This window comes from Carcharodon carcharias, chromosome 1 (genome assembly GCF_017639515.1).
Source record: "Carcharodon carcharias isolate sCarCar2 chromosome 1, sCarCar2.pri, whole genome shotgun sequence".
Lineage (NCBI taxonomy): Eukaryota > Metazoa > Chordata > Chondrichthyes > Lamniformes > Lamnidae > Carcharodon > Carcharodon carcharias.
The window spans coordinates 103,801,232-103,816,678 of NC_054467.1; the positions used below are offsets into that span (position 1 = coordinate 103,801,232).

General features: G+C 41.8%; 1 protein-coding gene across 5 annotated transcripts in view; it reads left to right on the forward strand.

Moving 5' to 3' along the window:
- Window positions 1-15,447, forward strand: part of ptpn13 (protein tyrosine phosphatase non-receptor type 13) — a 270,908-nt gene that overhangs the window by 152,792 nt on the left and 102,669 nt on the right. For all 5 annotated transcript variants that reach the window (XM_041196016.1, XM_041195983.1, XM_041195993.1 and 2 more), the window contains 5 exons: window positions 447-575; window positions 3,385-3,478; window positions 5,259-5,344; window positions 7,780-7,963; window positions 15,126-15,337. In XM_041196016.1, coding sequence (XP_041051950.1) covers window positions 447-575; window positions 3,385-3,478; window positions 5,259-5,344; window positions 7,780-7,963; window positions 15,126-15,337 — 705 coding nt within the window. The remainder of the gene's footprint in view (window positions 1-446; window positions 576-3,384; window positions 3,479-5,258; window positions 5,345-7,779; window positions 7,964-15,125; window positions 15,338-15,447) is intronic.

Consider the following 15,447-nt stretch of genomic DNA (forward strand, 5'->3'; position numbering starts at 1 on the left):
TCAAATGCCTTGCTAAAATCCATGTACACATCCATTACACTACCTTCATCAACCCTTCTTGTCACTTCCTCAAAGAATTGAATCAAATTTCTGAGGCAAGACCTTCCTTTAACAAATCCATACTGATCGTCCCTGTCTAGTCCATGCCTTTCCACATCACAGTTAATCCTATCTCTCAGGATTGATTCTATTAATTTGCTCACCGCTGACGTAAGACTAACTGGCCTATAATTGTTTGGCGTTTCCTTTGATCCCTTTTTAAACAATGGAACTACATTTGCATTTCTCCAGTCCTCTGGTACCTCCCCTGTATCTAGTGAAGATTGGAAAATCATCCTCAGAGTAGCTGTTATCTCCTCCCTGACTTCCTTCACCAGCCTCGGAAACAATCCATCTGTATTTTTAATATTGCTGTTTAAGCTAATTTTAACTTTGTTTGCACATAGGATTCTGCAACAGATAAGACCAAAAGAAGAGCTTTTTCTGATACCAAGCAAAGCACTTTGCTAAAGCCAGGAGACATTTTCGAAGTGGAATTGTCAAAAATAGAGAACAGCTTGGGCATTAGTGTCACGGTACTGTTTGGCAAGGTTTTCAACTTTCTCTTTCTCTACTTAGTGAAATATTAAAGTGTGTAAAATTTAGATTCAGTGGTATTAATTTTCAGAAGTCACAGGACAATTTGGCCATACACATCAGTGTCGCAAAATATTTGTGATATTCTTTTTTCTGGAAACCAATTGTAAACCTACAATTACTGATTTTTCCTGGCCCCCTATTGCGCACTGGATGGACAAGGGCACCCAAAGTTTACTCTACCTGTCCAAGTCTCAAAGGATTTGATGTGTCAGGTCTTTACTGTTGCCTGGTCACACCATTAGCACAGTATGCCCTCTAAGGTGCTTTAAGTGCAGCTGTGGACTTGAGAAGCCTGTTGCTTTGGAACTGGCTGCAAGACTCCGGGTTACCTTACATCTGTTAGAAAATAACAGCCAGAAAACCTACAGGCCTGTGGAATGTGGCTGTAATTGAAAGGGGGAATTTATTTTTCTGGCGTGCCTTGCCTTATCTGATTTCTCAAACCTTCCAATTTGTCGCAGTCCCAAGAGCAAATCCCGCCACCAGCTTCTTCAGGTGCTTTTCTAGATCAGTGACAAGAAAGTGAAGCAGGAGGGTCAGGCTCAGCCCCACTCTCTCAGGCTTATGTCTGCTCCAATTATTCATTGGTGCCAGGGAATAAGCTTACCCTGGGAACTGCTGATAGAAGATCATTCCCCTACCCCACCCCCACCTTAGTTTTCAGCAATGAAAAGTACAGTTTTGAGATACCATCATGGTTGGAGGGAAACAATGAGCTAAAAATTTACCTGGGCATTAGCGTATAACAGGCAGTGTTACATTGGGTTCCTATTTTCTTGTGATACAAATGGAACTAATCATCAGGCGGGGGAGCTAACAGATGGCTGACTGAATACTTCCTTATTTGCACTGCTGCTCAAGGTGAATATTTATTCATGTGTTATATATTTCTATTCCACCACTAATATCAGCACCTCCTTTTGAATTTTGATGTCTTTGCTTTTGGTATGTTTAAAGGAATTGGCTAATTCACTACTCTCAATCTCCATGCATGCAGACCACTCAAAGGGATTGAAGTTGTGAAAACACATTCTTGTGTTTTTTAGAGCTAGTGATTTTGACCTTACGTTATATTAATATTTGTTGTCAGCTATGGAAACTTACAAGTGCTCCAGAATAGATTGCTTTGAGCGTTTGTAGCTTGACCATGTTACAATATAGCTTTTTGCTCAAGACTGAAAAATTCTAAGTCATGAACTATAGCATTGAAAATATATTGCACTATCAAACAACAAAGGTTATTGCACAAAGTTTTCAGATTACTTGCTAGCTTCAGAAATCCTTCCAAGTGAATCTGTCAAAGCAGTTATTACTGGACATCATCTTTTTTTGTCAGCTTATACTTAATGTGTTTAGACTTGTACCATGCCCCCAGAACAATGTTTGTCTCTCTCGCTCTCAACTTTTAATGCCCCCTTTGTTATTCTGGTAATAATCCTTTGTTTATGTCCCTTTGTTAGTGATTCACTTACAGGTGGAAATTATCTTTCACTGTTGACCCTTTCAAAACCTTTCGTAATTTTAGATCCTTTCTTAAAACTTCTCTGTTCCAGTGAGAAGACAAACAAACCATAATTTCTCATGCCTTTAACTATAACGTCTAATTCTCAAAATAATTTTAGTGGCTCTTGAGGGTACAATTTCCATGGCTCTGATATTTTAGCTATAGTGAGGTGATTAAGCTGAAACAGCACTTCAAACAGCCTGAGAAAAATCTTGTATACATAAATCAATTGCTTGATTTAAAATTTAGTGCCCCAAGTAGAAAATCAGTATACAATTTTCCTTTTAGGATAGAATTTTTAACCTTCATTTCTACTTTTAAATATCTTTGGGGAGAATTTTCTCTTTGGCGTGCGGGGCCTGCCTGTACACACGGAAAATGACATATGGTGTCGTCGGGCATGCGTCCTGACGCCACCGCGTGTCATTCCGATCTTCTATTTGGCAGGCACGCACCCGAGTCAGCTGCGCACCTGCTGAACTGTCAAAGGCCTGTTAAGGCCATTAATAATCCAATTAAACAAATTGGCAGGGCTGCCCGTCCAACCTTAAGGTTGGCGGACAGGTGAAGAGCCCAAGCAGCCTTCGCATCTTGCATGAAACCTCAACCACGGGTGGGCTAAGGTTTCATGAAGGGTTTTATTAATTAAATAATTTTTACGAAAATTCATAAACATGTCCCAGTTCATCTGACATTGCCATATGAGGGGACGTGTCTGAATAATTTTATTTTTTTTAATTTTTTCCACTTTTAAAACTGAAGTTAATCTCCCTGAGGCAGTTCCATGCCTCAGACCTGACTCTCCCTCCTCCCCTGCTTGCACAATTAATTGGCCCACCCACGTAAAATGGCGGCGCGCAGCCGATCACGGGTGGCGATTGGCTCCGCACCTGCTCCCGACCGGCCCATCCGATGGGGAGAAAATTCTCCCCTTTGCTTTTGCAGATCTCAATCTCTGTTTTCTCCTCTATTAAAGAATCTTAGCATTTAGCGGGCGTTTTCCTTTGCCATTTGTTTTTCCAAGATGCACAACTTCACAATTCTCTGCAGTGACTTTGTATGCTATCGATCTGCCCACTGTGGAAATGCATGTTCTCCTGAGTTTTCTTCTCAATTTGATTTTTGGTAACAACAAACTATATAATCATACTTATTAAAAAATGAATTTTGCCATTTAAACGTGTTTTTACGGGTTGGTCATCTTCCTGTAGATATCTTCCATTATATTAATTTTTCTCTAGGGTGGTATTAACACAAGTGTGAGACATGGCGGGATTTATGTCAAAGCCATAATACCAGGTGGAGCAGCTGAGGCCGATGGACGTATTAGGAAAGGTAAGTCATCTATAAATACTAAATTGGAGAGACCATTTAGTTGTCAGGATCCATTTTAAGTTGCTTTTTCAGAAATTGTAACTTTCTGTATAACATTTTTTTGAAAAGTGCTTCCTTATGCAAAATGATGGTCTGCAATTTTTAGCAACTGCCTAAAATAGTGCACTAATCTTCTGAATTGGCTTTGAGTTCATACGCCAAATTATTTTCTCTGATTATATTGGAACAAATGGGGTAGTGTTACATGGAGAAGTAGGAGTAAATGTATTTTTGCAGAGTATGCACTTGCACATAAATAATAGGTTATCTCAGTGACAATCATTTGTGTGCTGTTTGCTGTGGCTTTTGTCTAATACAGTTGCAGAGGTGTACTTTTGATTAAAATAAACTCTTAGTTAAGTTAGCTATCTGTCTTATATATAGGCTGAAATAGAACAGTAATTCTTCACTTAATGTTGTAGTTGCATTCCTGAAAAGTGCAACTTTAATTGAAACAACGTTACGCAAATCTGATTTTCCCATTACAACCAATGTAAAATCTGCAGTTAGGTTCTGTAGGACCTTTCTCGTCAGAGAAAAATTAAAACATTATAGCCTGTAAGTTGAAATACTGCAATTTCTAAACGCCTATATTTTTAAATGAAACAACTTTTAAAATAAAATACATTTTAAAATATCAAAAATATATATTAACTCTTTCTACTTGCCTTCTGCTCATCAACCCTCCCACTTCCCTTTCCTCTCCCTGCTTCCCACTTCCCACTTCCCTCTCCTTCCCCCTCATGCTGCCGCTTCCCTCTCCCGAAGCCTTGCTGTGAGTGAGGGCTTGGGAGAGGGGTAGCGAGAGGAGCTTTGAGTGGGAGAGGCAGGAGAGAAGCGGTGAGTGGGCGGGGCCGGCGAGCAGGAAGGGGGGCGAGTGGGAAAGGCAGCAAGTGGGAATGTTAAGGAGTGGGATGGTGGGAAGTGGGAGAGACGGGAGTAGGAGAGGTGGCGAATGGGACAGTCGGGGAGTTGGAGAGGCCACTCCTAAAATAATCAACAAATTTCAGTCGGCTCTACAATTATTTCTTTCTTTTGGAAATCTGAAGCTCATTTCAAATAATTTCAATGAAGCTATGTGGAATTTGTCACCTGAAATTGTGATTCACAGACTGGGGAAGAGTGGGTGCATCTCCTGCCTGCTGCTAGAATTTGGGGTAGAACTTGATTGCACTGAGATTCCACCCCCATTAATTTTTGCTGCCATTTTCTGGTACCAGGATAACATGGAATGCTTCCATCCACCCTACCTTCTTCCACAACATCAAGTAGCATACCTGGAAGTATTCCCAAGCTAACCCAGAAGTTCCATCTGTTGCGCCCTTCTAAAGCCTCACCAGTGACAGCTGGCATGTGTTCTGTTGAAACCTTCTGAAAATCCCTAAACTTTCACCAAGCAAAGTTAATTGATCCCACACCTCCACCCACCGCCAATGTTGGAGCAACTTCTGCTGACGTGATCTTGCTGCACTGGCAACCCACTCCATTGTTGCAAGTGATCCCATTGCCTGGTTATTTGAGACAGAGCCTGAACCTGTTTGCTCAGGCAGACTTTGTTAATGTTCTGCCAGTGGAGTAGCCTTACAGTAATTTTGGGACAATGATTCTAGCATCATTACCTTTGCACTGGGAAATCATTAGCTTTGGCACCAGTTCAGGAATCACTCCTTGCCATATGCTGCTACCAGATCCAAGTTCAGAAGTTTTTTGATTATATTTTTCCCTTAACGTTTGCTGGTAGGTGACCGCGTTCTTTCTGTGAATGGAATCTGTCTGGAGGGTGCAACGCATAAACAGGCTGTAGAGACTCTGAGGAGCACAGGACAAGTATGTATATTCACCGTTTCAGACACATTACTAAGCTGTAACTGAAAGCAGAAAAGATAAAATAAACCTGATTATTGGGCACTACCTGGCTTCCTGTTCTGCTTGCAGCTTAATTTTCCTCATAGCGTAGTCAATAGAACAAACTCATCTAAATGGTAATACTGTGTCGTTAATTACTCCTTTAAAGGTTGGGGGTTGGGGGGCTAGATTAACATCTGGGTAAGAAGCATGCAAAGTAAATAAATCTACATAAATGTTGATTAAATATTATGCATTTCATGTGACTGGAACCATTATGAAATAACTCTGAATGATCTTTTTGAAGGGCCGTGAATTTTAGGCTTAAATCACCTTTTCTCACTCCATATTTTATATTCTTGTTAATTTACATTACTGGCTGAAACATTTTTTTAAAAATCTGCTCCACAAACATTATGGCAATTTAACCAGGAATTTTTAAAGTTTATTCTTTCATGGGATGTGGGCATCGCTGGCTAGGCCTGCATTTGATGCCCATCCCTAATTGCCCTTGAGAAGGTGGTGGTGAGCTGCCTTCTTGAACTGCTGCAGTCCATGTGGTGTAGGTACACCCACAGTGCTGTTAGGCATCGTTTCACTATTTGCCTTAATGTAAGCCTTATAAAGGATCAGCACATGTTCTGACATCTTTTGTTCTCTTTCTTTATTTTGTGTTGTGCTTTAAATTAAACTACTGTCAGGCACAGCATGAGGTATGGCATTTTGTTTAAAGTTTTCACTTGGTGACTTTGCAAAGTTCCTCATCTCTTCAAACATTTAGCATTGTATTCCAGTGCAGCAGAATATAGTGGGCCTGAGCTTCCACAGAGTAGCAATCAGGGTCAGCTTGCCACTCCGCCCCTCGTTTCCTACCTCAAAATCCAAGCGATCCTTCCCCAGCCGACCTTCTGACTCAGGCATGGCGAGAACTGTGTTGGGCAGTGCGCTCCTGAGGCCTTCAGTTGAGGGCTGCACAGTCGGACGTAAGGAGGCCATGCCTCCTTTTTTACAGCACCAGCTGCCATAAACCAAGTCCAGCCATTTTCAAGGCAGGGAGAAGGTAGGCTGGTCAAGTAAGTAGCTAGAAGTTGGGAGGGTGGGGTTGGGCACTCGGGAGGGGTTGGGCAGCCAGGAGGTGGGAGGTTGGGTCGGGTTGGGCCTTGATGGGGGAGGCGGGGGGTGGGGGGGAGTGGAGGTTGGTGGGAGTCCCGTGGGGCCAGGGAGAAGATAGGTTTGTAAGGTAAGTGGGTAGGATTGGGGGTGGAGGTGGGGGAGGTGGGAGTTGGTTGGTGCGGCAGGGAGAGTTTAGTCTGGGGAGTGGCCATTGGGGGTTGAGGAGTCAGTTGGTCGGGGGTGTCAGCAAAGTGGGGTATTGGAAGGGGAGGCCGGGTTATCAGTGGGCTGGATCAGTCGGGGGTGATCAGATGGCCAGTTGGGGGAGTGGGGGTCAGTGTGGGTTGGCGTGGATGGTGTTGGTTGGTCAGTGCGGGAGGTAGGGTTCGAGTGGTCAGTGGGCAGGGTCAGGTGGTCACTCGGGGGTGGGGTGGAAGGTGATGTGGTCAGTGATGGGGGTGGGGTTTGGGTGGGCAGAGTCAGATGGTCAGTGGTGAAGGGGCTGGTTGGTCGGGTGTGGGGGTCAGGTGGTCAGTTGGGGAGATGTTTGGGTGATCATTGGTGGGATTGGAGTTTGGGCTGGGTGGTTAGTAAGGGATTGGAGGGGTCCCTTGTGGGTCTGGGGGGGTGTCCCTAGCAGATTGGGGTGGGACTGGTGGGGGTTTGGGGCATAGTTAAGGAGCCCCCAAGGTGTAGGAGGAGTTCCTGTGCAGATTCAGGGGGTGGGAGGAATCTTGTGGAGTCAGTGGGATGGAGTGGTGGATAGTTAGGGGCCGGGGGAGGTCAGTACATTAGATGTGTTTCTAATTCTTCTAACCTTTTCTGGGTCGCTATTGCTGTAATACAGTTGGAACCATCTGAAGTTTGCAATTTAAATTGCATTATTGGATGGTTCCCAGCGCAGGGTAATTGTCCATCGGAAGTTTGAACTTCCGGGGCAATTTCTGTGCAATCCTTACCTGGGAACTTCCAGCGTGTCTCCCCAGTGCATCTTTGGTGTACTCCCCAGATACACTGCCCTAGAACTTGGAAGTTACGGTCCATTGTAGCTTTGCAGAATCAATACTTTTTGCTTGTCTGTCAAAATGAAGATATGTCCAGCTCTTTAAAGGCCATTAGCATTACTGAGTATATGTAGAGTGGCTTAGACACAAAGTAAAGATAGAAACAAGCCCTATACCTTAGAGACTCGCTAAATTTCAAACTTTTGCTAATTGTGTTATGGGAGCTCTCTTATTGCATATATAGCACATTGTAACTTAAATATTAAGTCAAAAAAGTATCAAGCATATCCTTATTTCCAGGTTGTTAATCTATTACTGGAGAAGGGGCAGCTTCCTGCGACCAGTGTTCATGCTCCTGTCACTCCACAGTGCACACCTCCATGTGCAGCCAATCAAAATGCACTGTGTGAATCATCTGACAAACAAGAACTAGTCTCAAAATCCATGCCATCAGCTGCCAAAGATTACACTTTTGTTAATGATGGTAAGAAGCTGTGTGATGTTTAAAATTGTTGAGACATAGCTGTGCTGTAAAGGAACATTTGTAGACATGACTGATGGTTCAGCTATTTAAGACAGTGAGCAGTTAAACTATACGCAACAATAATGGTTTCTGGTCTTTCTCTATTGTGTACTGTAACTGATTTTAATGGAGTACCAATTGGGACATTACATTTGGCTTAGGAAGGGAAAACTAGCTTAGAATATGGCTCTTGAAAATTGAAAATTTCATGCTGGTGCAATAAAGTGATATTTTACTGAGGCTAAGTTTAAAAACATGCTGTTGAGGAAAAGAAGGTATATTTTCCCATTGTCTGAGCAGCTTTTAAGAAAAAATTTTCTATGTATCCCAATCCCAGATAGAAAATGAAATTAAGTTGCCCTCTTCCGTGTGAGTTCATTTTCTCCCCAGTCCATATGATTTGATAATAAACAAGGACAAATGAATGGACTATTGAATATTTAACATGGTAAACCAGTACTTTGAACTGCCAAATACAGCTGCTTGTAGTGCTGCAAATCCTAACTCTATCATAATATAACTATGGATGCGTCATTAAGGAATCTGGTGTTCACTGAAGGGCATAAAGGTTGGGCAAATATTTCCTGGACTGTAGGTTACAGAAGGTGGTCACCCCACAAACAGATAGAACTCAGAATAGTAAGTAGTGGCCATCCAGAAGAGTAGGAAGAGGCAGGAATTCTCCAAGACTTGTTTCAACAATTTTTTAAGGGGGATTTTCAAAGTGTTATCCAGCATTCAGTACTAGTGAGGGTAAAGACACCTCAAAGGAGTTTCTTGATCTGTATCTAGGATGGAGGCATTGTTGGATCTAGCTCTGGGGAATGACTTGGAACAGGTAGAGGATGTCACAGTGAGGGAGCATCTCAGAAATAATGATCTTAGTATAATATGGTCTAGATTAGTAGCAATCAAAGATAAAAATTGTTAACAGCATGAAGGCTCCTTTCAGTGAATTGAGGAGGGATCTGGCTCACATAGTTAGAATAAAAGATTACATTTCTGTTTGCCAGTAAAACAACGGGTGTCCTTCAAAAAGTAGATGGTTTGGGTACAGTCTAGATACATGCCTATCAGTGGGAAAGAGGAGGGCAACTAAAGCCAAAGCTTGTTGGAATATGAAAGAGTTAATAGGTCATAATACTTTAGTTGGTATGGAACCAGTGTTTTATAGACGTTCATCATGACGTCCTTGTTTTTGTACTCTGTGCCCTATTTATATGCCCAGGATCCCATTTGTCTTTTTGGCCACTTTCTCAATCTGTCCCTACCACTTTCAACAATTTGCATACATATACCCAAACATCTCTTTGTTCCCGTACCCCCTTTAGAAATGTATCCTTTATGTTTCCCTTCTTCATTTAATTCCTTAGCCATGCCCTCTATTTCAATGTGTAGATCTCCTTTTGTGTCCCATTAGGCTAGCTATTGTAAAGGAAAAGGAGCAATTCCAGAGTAAAAATAATTAATTGAGGGAAGGCCAATTTCAGGAGGGTGACAAGGGATTCGGCCCAGGTAAAAAGATTGACAGACAAATCTGTAGTGGATCAATGAGCTGTCTTTAAAGAGGAGATGGTTCACATACAATAAAGGTAAGTTCCCACAAAGGGGAAAGGCAGGACAAGCAAAACTTGGATAACAAAAGGGGTAGGGAGTAAGGGGAAGCAGAAAAAGGGTACACATGACAGACATGGTTAACAAAAAAAGTTAAAGACAGTACCAAACCAAAAAAAAAGCACATACTCACGCAAAGATAGGTAGTAGGTCAGAAGATTGGGCAAAATATAAAGAACAGCAAAGAATGACAAAAAGATTAATAATGAGGGAAAAATTAGAGTATGAGAGAAAGCTGGCTGGAAATATAAAGGTGGATAATAAGCATTTCTATAGATATTTAAATAATATTTAAAGAGCTAACAAGGGAGTGTTGGACCTATGGAAAGTGAGTGGGGAATTAATAATGGAAAGTAAGGAGATGGCAGATGAATTGAACAGGCATTTTGTATAGGTTTTCACTATAGAGGATAGGAGTAACACCCCAAAAATAGCTATAAATCAAGAAATGGAAGGGAGGGAGGAACTCAGGAAAATTACAATCACTGGAGAAGTGATCTTGAGCAATTTGTGGAGCTGCGGGCTGAGAAATCCTTGGGCCCTGATGGACTTCATTCTAGGTCTTGAAAGTAGTGACTGGTGAGAAAGTTGGTGCACTGTTTTTAATTTTCCAAAATTCCCTAGATTCGGGGAAGGTTCCATTAGATTGGAAAATAGCAAATATAACTCCATTATTCAAATGAGGGGGACAGAAAGCAGGAAACTACAGGCCAGTTAGCTTAACATCTGTCATAGGGAAAATGTTAGAAGCCATTATTAAAGATGTTATAGCAGGGCACTTAGAAAAGTTTAAGGCAATCAGGCAGAATCATCATGGTTTTGTGAAAGGGAAATCATGTTTAACCAATTTATTGGAGTTCTTTGAAGAAGTCATGTGCTGTGGACAAAGGGGAACCGATGGATGTACTGTACTTAGATTTCCAGAAGGCGTTTGATAAGATGCCACATCAAAGGTTATTGCGGAAAACAAAAACTCATGGTGTCGAAGGTAATATATTGTCCTGGTTGGAAGATGTGCTAGCTAACAGGAAACAGACGGTAGCCATAAATAGGTCATTCTCTGGTTGGCAGAATGTGACAAGTGGTGTGACACAGGGATTAGTGCTGGGGCCTCAACTTTTTTACAATTTATATAAGTGATTTGGATGAAGGGACAGAAGATATGGTTGCTAAATTTGCTGATGACACAAAAATATGTAGGAAAGAGAATGTAAGGTGGCTACAAAGTGACATAGGTTAAGTGAGTGGGAAAAGATCTGGCAAATGGAGTATAATGTAGGAAAATGTGAAATTGTTCATTTTGGCAGGAAGAATAAAAAAAGAAGCTTATTATCTAAATTGCGAGAGATTGCAGAGCTTTGAGATTTCGTGGGATCTGGCTGTCCTAGCGCTTGAATCACAAAAGGCTAGTATGCAGGTACAGCAAGTAATTAGAGCTAATAGAATGCTATTGTTTATTGCAAGGGTAATTGAATGCAAAGGTAGGGAGGTTATGCTTCAGTTTCACCAGGCATTGGTGAGACCACATCTGGAATACTGTGTACAGTGTTGGTCTCCTTGTTAAAGGAAGGATGTAAGTGCATTAGAAGGAGTCCAGAGAAGGTTTACTAGACTAATACCAGGACTGGGTGGATTGTCTTATGATGAAAGTTTGGACAGGTTAGGCTTAAGACCATAAGACATAGGAGCAGCAATTAGGCCATTCGGCCCATCAAGTCTGCTCCGCCATTCAGTCATGGCTGATAAGTTTCTCAACCCCATTCTCCCGCCTTCTCCCCATAACCTTTGATCCTCTTACCAAACAAGAACCTGTCTATCTCGGTCTTAATTACATTCAATGACCTGGCCTCTACAGCCTTCTGTGGCAATGAATTCCACAGATTCACCACTCTATGGCTAAAGAAGTTTCTCTTTGGTAATGGCCACCATACTCACCTCTGCCCCCCGACTCTCTTGAACTTTGGGGATGTTACTCATGTCTTCCACCGTGAAGACTGATGCAAAGTACCTATTCAGCTCCTCCGCCATTTCTTTGTTCCCCACTACGACTTCTCCAGCGTCATTTTCCAGTGGCCCAATGTCCACTTTTGCCTCTCTTACCCTTTATATATCCAAAAAAAACTTGCATCCACTGGAGTTAGAAGACTAAGAGGTGACTTGATTGAAACCATTAAGATCCTGTGGGGTTTTGACTGAGTGGATGTGGAGAGGATGGATCAATCTAGAACTAGGGGTCACAGTTTAAAAATAAGGGGTCGCTCATTTAAGATAGAGATGAGGAGAAATTTTTTCTCGTAGCGTGTTTTGAGTCTTTTGAACACTCTTCCAAAAAAGGCAGTGGAAGCAGGGTCTGTGAATGTTTTTAAAGCAGTGCTAGATAGATTCTTGATTAAGGAGGTGAAAGGCTATTGGGGGTGTGCAAGAGGTCACAATCAGATCTGCCATGATCTTACAGAACGGCTGAAGAGTCGTGTGGCCTACTCCTGCTCCTAGTTCATATATTTGTATGAATATCGCTTGATAATATAAGTGAGAACGATGGCACACAAGGCTATGGGCCTAGCCCTGGAAAATGGGATTAGAATAGTTTGGTACTTGTTTGACCGATGCAGACTCGATGGGCCAAAGGGCTTTTTTCTGTGCTGTAGACCTCTATGACTGAATAACCAGACTGAATGAAGCAAATTCAGAGAGCAAGTGAAAAAGTAATAAGAGAAGCAAAGAGAGTATGAGAAGAGACTGGACGCTAACATAAAAGGGAATTTAAAAGTATTTTACATGTACATCAATCATTAAAGGGCAGTAAAAGGAAGGGTGGGACTAATTAGGGTTTAAAAAGGGAGTTCAGGCATGGAGGCAGGGTGCATGGCTAAGTTATTAAATGCATACTTTTTCATGGAAGAAGATGTTGCCTAAGTCATGGATGGACTAAAAATTGATAAGGTGGAAGTATTAGGCTGGTTGCACTTGATAAGTCACCAGAACTGGATCAGATGCATCCAAGGATGCTGAGGGTAGTAAAGATAGAAATTGCAGAGGTACTGCTCAGATCCAAGGGTGGCACCAAAGGACTGGAGAACTGCAAATGTTACATCCTCATTCAGAAAGGGTATAAGGATAAATCCAGCAACTACAGGTTAGCCAGTTTAACCTCGGTGGTAGGAAAGCTTTTAGAATGATAACAGTCTCTTGGGCAAATGTGGATTACTTAAGGAGAGCCAGCATGGATTTATTAAAAGACAAATTGTGTTTAACGAACTTGATTAAGTTTTTCATGAGGTGACAAAGGACATCATTACAGACCTCTACCTAGCAGGTCCTTAGCAAAGGCCTCAGCTTCAGCCCCTTACCCCTCCACCTCAATGAATTTCAAACTCAGCACAATGCTAAGCCCTTCTTCTGTTGCCTTTGCTTCCATGTTGACTTATTTGGCCAGGAATCTTTTACCCTCACTCAGTGGACCCATTTAACCATCTACAGTATTTCCCATGCACCTGAACCCCTCCCTCTGGCCTCTCAACCTCTCTAGATTTTTTCATTGAGAACTGCTGGCGTGACATCGGCCACCTCAAATGCTCTACTTCTCACTCACTCTAAGCTTTCTCCCTTTGAACTTGCAGCCATCCATTCTCTCAGGTCCAACCCTAACATTGTTAACAAACCTGCTGATAAGGGTGGTGCTGTTATTATCTAGTGTACCGATTCTATCTAGCAGACCAAATGCCAACTCTCTGACATTTCCTCCTACCTCCCCTGGACTATTCCCACACCAAACATCAAGTCATTGTTTCCAAGAGTATCATTGACCTAATCTCATCTAGACATCTTCCAACAATGGCCTCCAATTTATTAGTCTCTCAATCCCAAACTGCTGCTACCTCCTTCCAAAAATCCACAAACAGGACTGTCCTAGTAGATTCATCATTTCAGCCTGTTCCTGCCCCAGTGAACTGATTTCCTCCTATTGCGGTTCTTATTTTTTTCTCCCCTTGTCCAATCTCTTCCCACCAACATTGTGACTCTTCCAATGCCCCCCACCACTTTAACAGTTTCCTGGCCCTATCTGTCTCCTTTTCACCACGTATTGCAAACATCGCCACATCAAAGCCAACCACTGTTGATGAAGAATTAAAATGACAGGCACCAGGTATGACAGGGTCATATGTTGGGACTGAATGGAGATGTTCCGCAAAGCTGCTGGTGGGGTTTCTACTCCAATTGTCAGGGCTGGCCTACTTGACTGCAGCAAGAAAAAACAACTCTGTGCCAACCCTGTGAAAGCACCCCAAAATGTACTGTACTGTGTATATGGATTTTCAAAAGACCTTCAGTAAAGTACCACATATTCACCTTGTTGATAAAATTGAAGCTCATGGTGTAAAAGGGCTAGTAGCAGCATGGATACAAAATATTGTAGGGGATAGAAAGCAGAGAGATATTTTTATTTAATTTTTTCACAATATGTGGGCGTCATTGGCTAGGCCAGCATTTATTGCCCAACCCTTAATTGCTGTTGAGAAGTGATGAATGACTGTTGTTTTGGACAAGAGTGGTTTTCCTTTGGGTTTCAGTACTAGTACTCTTGCTGTCTATGATTAACATTAATGAGTTTGGCTTAGGAGTTCAGGACACAATTTCCATTTGGCATGGAAGAAAGAATGAGGAGAGACAATTCAAGCTAAATGATGCAATTTTAAAGTAAGTGCAAGAACAAAGAGACCGGTGGAGTGTACAAATCTTTGAAGGTGACAGGACAGGTTAACAAAGCAGCTAATAAAGACATTAGGGATGGGCTTTATATCTAGAGGTATAGAGTGCAAAAGCCAGGAAAATTTGCTAAACTCTCATGTATAAACACCAGTTCGGCCCCTGTTGGAGTGTTGTTTCCAATTCTAGACGCTGTACTTTTGGAAGAATGTGAAAGCTTCGGAGGGGTACAGAAGATATTTAGTTAAATGGTTCTTGGCATTGAGGTATTCCAATTACATGGACAGACTGGAGAAGCTGGGGTTATGGCCCTTAGAACAAAGAAGGCTAGGGGAAGATTTGATAGAGTGTTTAAAATCATGAGAGATTTAGAGTATATGAGGGGAGACTGTTGCCAATGGCTGAAGGGTCGATAAGCAGAGGTTACAGATTTGTGGTCATTGGCAAAAGCAGTAGAGGCACCATAAAGGGAACATTTTACACATTGATTGTTTAGAATTTGGAATGCACTATCTTGATCGGGTTGTGGATGCAGATACAATAGTAGCCTTCCAAAGGAATTTGGATAAATTCCTGAGGTGAAACAATTGCAATGATGTGGGAAAACAATAGAGGAGTGGGACTAACTGAATTGCTCTTCAAAAGAGCCATTGTAGACTCCCTGGGCCAAATGGCCTCCTGTTGTGTACTGTCCTTTAATTCTACGAAAGCAGTTCAGTCCTTTTAAGGCACAGACATATTCTGTGAACTGATTTTTTGAATCCATTGTAAATAAAAAATATTTTTCATCCATCTTTTACAGATAACATATTTAAGGTGAAGTTAATAAAGAGTTCCTCTGGACTGGGTTTTAGTTTTGCTGAAGGCAATGACGTTGATCTTGAGCGCTGCAGAAATGTGGTAAAAATAAAGAAACTATTTCCTGGGCAACCAGCAGCGGAGTGTGGGGAGATTAATGTTGGAGATGTCATACTGCAGGTGAATGACATTCCTTTGAAAGGGCTGTCAAAGCAGGTATGTTAAACCGGAAATAATTTTAATAAGGTATTATATAAACTGATTGACTTTTGAATAATATTAATAATTTGTTGCAAAACAATTTGGATATGTTTTGAATAGAGAAG